Source organism: Callospermophilus lateralis, chromosome X, assembly GCF_048772815.1.
Source record: "Callospermophilus lateralis isolate mCalLat2 chromosome X, mCalLat2.hap1, whole genome shotgun sequence".
NCBI classification, from domain to species: Eukaryota; Metazoa; Chordata; class Mammalia; order Rodentia; family Sciuridae; genus Callospermophilus; species Callospermophilus lateralis.
This window is the reverse complement of record NC_135325.1, coordinates 114,135,213-114,140,561: the sequence shown is the minus strand read 5'-3', so window position 1 is coordinate 114,140,561 and position 5,349 is coordinate 114,135,213. Positions and strand designations below refer to the sequence as shown.

At 45.5% G+C, this 5,349-nt stretch overlaps 1 protein-coding gene across 1 annotated transcript; it reads right to left on the bottom strand.

Annotated features, from left to right (window-relative positions):
* Positions 1–1,373: 1,373 nt before the first annotated feature.
* Hapstr2 (HUWE1 associated protein modifying stress responses 2) lies at positions 1,374–2,480 on the bottom strand. Its single transcript, XM_077107430.1, has one exon. It carries the CDS (start codon positions 2,478–2,480, stop codon positions 1,650–1,652), a length of 831 nt encoding a protein of 276 aa, XP_076963545.1. The 3' UTR covers positions 1,374–1,649.
* Positions 2,481–5,349: the final 2,869 nt, after the last annotated feature.

The following is a 5,349-nucleotide window of genomic DNA, read 5'->3' as shown; positions in this document are numbered from 1 at the left end:
TGAAATGAAGGCAAAGTTTTACTAATCAATTGATAATGTTTTGTGCATTGGATTTTTGGGGAGACCTTGAAGGAAATTTGGGTTTTTTAAGTTTCTCGCCATTCTTCCTATAATCTCACTCCTACCTGCTCCACTTCCTTTATTACCTGCACTGTACCCACCCTTATTCAAAACCACTTTTAGCTTTTTAGGTGCCTTAGGATGTCCACTTTCAAAACTTTCCACCCTTACCTCCCTCCCCATATTCTTTCAGATCAGAAGAGGTAAAGTTTTCATTATCCTGGTTGCAAAGTGTATTATTCAGGCAGTTTCAGGAACTCTAAGGCTGCCCTCAAATCCAAAGTGGTGATCCTGAGTGACAAGTTCAACACACTCATAATTAATACAAGGCCTGTGATATTTAGGCAAATTCCAACTAGGTAACAGTAATTTCTAGATCAAACATAGAGATTATATTTGCTGATTTCTAAATTGATCTATTTTGCTGCTTTTGTTAAGATATTATGGGCTTTGTTGCTTTACTTATTTTTATTTACAAAGAGGGGAGAATATTAAGTGAATACCCCTAGGTGCCAAGCACTGTGTTAGACACTTGAATGGACTTCATCTGTTACAATGATCTTAGCAGACACACAGTTCCATTTAACAGATGAAAAACTAAGGTCAATGGACATTATATGATTTGCCCCAAATCATAATTTGTGAAGCAAGAATTCCATTACTGGTTCTTTTCATACAAAGCTCATAGTCTTTTAGTTATACCATGCTACACCCTTAAATTAAACCAGAAGTTCATTCTGGCTAACTGGTCTTCCACTTCAAAATAGAGATCACCAAAGAGACATAACCTCCAAGAAAGGAACTTTTGGCATTCCTGAAAAAGAAGCACCACCCGGCCACTAGGGATACAAACTTATTTTATCAGGATCTCAATTGTTCTGTTCTCTTTTCCTGAAGAGAGTACTGAATCCACCCAATATCACTTATTACCTGCCCAACCACCATGGCACCTCTTTACACCATTATAAGCTCCAAATGATCAACTACTTTTCAAAGTAAATCACAGCCCAAAATGTATTACTTCCAGTTTTTTTCTAGAAATTAGGTGCAGTGTACAGTGGAGTAAATGTGGAAGACTCCAGATTTCACAAAGATGTCAAATCTTACATTTTGGCATAATGTAATAAAATTGGCAAAGACCATTAAAGCCAACAACCCCTCAAAAAAGGATAAAATCATCCTATAACCAAGTAAACACCTGTTGTCTTTTCCATTTAAGATATTAAATTAAGATTTCATTTATTCATTCAACAAACATTTATTGAGCACCAGCAACTGAGCTAGATGCTAAGGAATATAACTGTGAACAAGATAAACCAGGCTCCCGCCCTGACTGGATACTTTTGCTTTAAATGATCTTGCTAACTACTGCGTACTTTTTGTTGTACTCTAATAGAATTATATTTTTGGAAAGTCAGAGTCATACGAGAGGCCTCTTCTGGAATACTTTTAAAGTTTCTTTATGGTAAACTTAATAGAAATCTTTGTTTAACTTAGAGAAGAAGGATGGCCTCCAGGATCCTCCCACGAGCAATTGAAGGTCGAGTTGGCTCTCAAGCAATATGGTGGATGGAGACCATCAAGGCAGTTTAGACCATTCGGTTGCGCTTGTGGGACGGGGAGTCTGTGATACCATCACCGAACTGGGCCGAAGTGCGCTTTCGAATCCCCCCACTGTCCAAGCGGAGGGCTAGTTCTTCGGAGCCAAAGGGGTTCAGGTCATCTTCGAGGAAACTACTTTTTCGTCGCCCACTGCTGGCCACACCGCTGTCTTGAGGCGGGGAACCAGGCGCGCCAGATCGCACGCTGATGCTCGCCATGGCGCCATTGAGGCCATGCAGGGCAATGGCCTCGTGGAAAGGCTGCAGGTCGACGTCAACCGAAGAGCTGGACTCGGTGGCCGCAGCTTGGCTAGCGACCCCAGAGGGTGGCTTCGGGGGCATCCTAGGGGTGCGCGGCGGGGGAGGGGCAGGGGGCACTTTGCCACATAGGAAGCTAATCAGGTCTTCGCGGCGAATGGTGCTTCGGCCCTTCTTCACCCACTCCAGCACATCTTTGATGCGACGCTGGTAGCCAACCTGGACTCCCAGGTCAAAACTTCGTTGGTGGGCATCCCCACTCTCTTTGTAGAGGCTGGTCACGGCCATGGCTGCATTCTGGAAGGGGTCCCACATAGACAGTCCTGGCTGTTGGCACCCGGAATCTTTGTAGAGCTGGGCCACCGCGGTGGCCGAGATCTGGAAGAGGTGCCAGAGCCTCTGCTGCTCGCTCTTGAGCCCTGCTGCCTCGGCGGCCGCCTCCTCCTGCAGCTCTGGGGACAGCTGCTCGTCCTGCTCGGCCTCGTCCAAGCACTGGCGCTCCCACTTGGAGAACCAGTGCTCCGCGACCTCGGCCTCGCCCTCCTTCGGCTGCTCCTCCATCCTCCTCCTCCAGGCCGCGCGCCTCCTCCACCACCGCCTCCTCCTCCTCCGCCTACTGTCGCTCCTCCACCTCTACCTCACCTCCTGCTCGGAGCTCCCCTCCTCCTTCCGCGGCCGCCGCCGCCGCCACCGCCGCCGCAGCCGCAGCCGCCGCCGCCGCTGCCGCCGACGCCGCCGCCTCCTCCGCGTGCGCCGCCCGGCGGGCGCGCGGGCGACAGGGCCCTGAGGCTAACTGCTACGGCGTGCGCCGCCCCACGGCCCGGGTGCACGCCCCGCCCAGCCCCGCCGGCTCGGCCCCCGGCAAATCCGCGGTCGCTGTCTCTACCGCGGCAGAGATAACCCCGCAGCCGCAGGCGCCGCTGCGCTGCCCCCTTCCGGCCCCAAGGTTCGCTCCTACTGCCCCCCTATGGCGCCGCGGCCTCGCTGCTGCCGCAGCGGCCAGCCGCTCGACCCCAGCCCCCGCTCGCGCCACGGCTGCCGCACTGAGAACTCGGAGGGGGGCCGGCTGGAGCGCTGCCTCAAAGCGGCGCTTGCCTACTGCTTGGCCCCCTTTTCACACATTTTTGGGACTTGTCGGCTTCATCCAATGAGCTGATCAAATTTTACATCCTATGTTGCCAGAGAGGATTATGGGGCAACTTCATGGTGTCGATCACATCCAGGGCGCTGATCCGGGGAGGCTGGGGGTAGAATGGAAAGACCGCAGCCCTCCTGAATAGGCAGGCAGTCTGGACCCCAGCAGTTTTGCACATCTTAGGTGCCCGAATAAAGTGTTTTCCGTGGACCAAAGCAGACCCTTTCCTAGAAAGGGGTGGAGTCACAGCTGGAAAAGCGCCCAGCCCCCACCACCCCAGCTTCTTGGGCCTCAGTTTCCCCACATGCCCAAAGAGGTCCTCAGATAAGGTTTCTGGAAAGCACTTGAAAGTCGTGATTGAGAACCTTCTTCCTGCCCCCGAAAGGCACTTCTTTGGGCCAGTTGCAAAGTTACCAGATTCCAAGAGTAAGGGTCAGAATATGGTATTGATTCCCACCCCCAAGATTCTTGTAAAGATTTTTATCATTAAAAAATAAAAAGAGGAATTATAGGGGAGGGGTTCTGTGTGGTCTACACTCGACTACTGAAAATCCCAAGATTGAGGGGAAAAGTGGGGGGACCCAAGCAGAATTTTCTGCTGTAGTATAAAATATAGATTATTTTTGGAAAGGAAAAGTGCACCTAATTACCAACACCCTAAAAATTCTTCCTTGTTAAAACATCACAATACTGAAGTTAAGCTTTAAAAGGTATGGGAAATAACGTCTTTTCCTTGGGTTCAATAACAAATCCCTTATAACCATGCAGTCCTTTTTCATTGCAGACAATTCCAGAACAAACCGTCAAGAAAAATTATCACTGAACATCAAAAAGGGAGGAATTAATGTAATCATTTTTAATTCAGGAAAAAAAGTCAGAATTTTACAGTTTCTCTTGTAGAATGTTTGCTAAGTATCCAGAAAACCTTACAAAGATAAAGGAAGCTAAATCTTCCAGCAAAATATATTTAATTCCCAAGTATGAAAATTAGTACATAAAATAAAATGATCTAATCATTAGGCTTCATCATCTTCCTTAAAAGAAATACATGTTTCTAAGTTAAATTTAAAAGAGAAAAAGAAGAAGAAGAGAAGATTGTGCCCTTTCTCTGCAAACTGGGCTTTTTCACGATTCATTAAACCCTTTTTCCATATGTGTAATTGGACTCTTCTCATTTACATAAACGAAGGATGAGGCAAAAGACCCAAGATCAGCCCAAAAGAAGAGATATGTTTCTCATTCTCCTGTGTTAAAAAATACATTGTAGAAGTAAACTCCAGGAAGCCAAACCACTTCCTCACACACACACCCATACCAGGCATGAACTACTTCATGGCCAAGGGGTCAGTAGCTTTCAGGGTTGCCCTACACATGGTGCCTCACTGTTATTATCAGAGCACATGTTTTTATTTTATTTTCTGTAAGTAAAAAGCTTGCACAGAAATGACCGACAGTAGTACACCATATCCTACTTTCCCTCTTCACGTCCGATTCGGTTAAAACCCAAGAAGAAAGACTGCACTGTCTTTAAAGAGCACAACCCTCTGCTTGGGCATGAGTTGTCTGGCTGGTACCCTCCATTCAGTTGGTTTCAGCACCTGATTAATTAGTTAATTAGTACTTACAGCTGACTAGCCCCCGGTCGGCAATTTTCATGCCCTGCATGGTGAAATGTTGAATTCAGCATTGAAATTTCTGTCGCACACCCTAATTATTATCACCCCACTACTTTTAAAGCCATTGCACCAAATTATTATTATAGACAGAGCCAGGCTACTCTGTGGGAATATGTTCTTTCTGAGAAATAATGGTAGACTTAATCAATATTTTTCACTGTTTCCCTTAACATATTTAAATAAAACAATTAAATGGGAAAAATTCTAATTCAATTAGCCTCAACCCCTTCCACTGAGAAAATGATTTCACAAAGGAGAAATATTAGAACAACCGCACCAAGATTTTAATGTTTTATGAGTTACCCAGATGGCAAAGCATATATTTACAAGATGTAGCCAATGTAGAGATTAGTTTTGTTCCTATATAAGTCTAAAATGTCAAGAATAAAAAAATAGATACAAAACAAAAAAGACATATATATATATATATATATATATATATATATATATATATATATATATATATAACTAGCTATACGGAAATGATGCTGTGTGTGTAGGGGAGCATTTAATTTTTTTTAAAACTGACATGGCTTGGGAATGAGTTTTCTATGGGAAAAAATATTCCTTGGCTGCTGCCCCATTCATTCATAAATTTGATGTCATGGCTAAGGTTAAA

Bases quoted from the DNA above. Each gene is read 5' to 3' on its own strand.
- Hapstr2 (XM_077107430.1), bottom strand. From the start codon at position 2,480: ATGGAGGAGCAGCCGAAGGAGGGCGAGGCCGAGGTCGCGGAGCACTGG.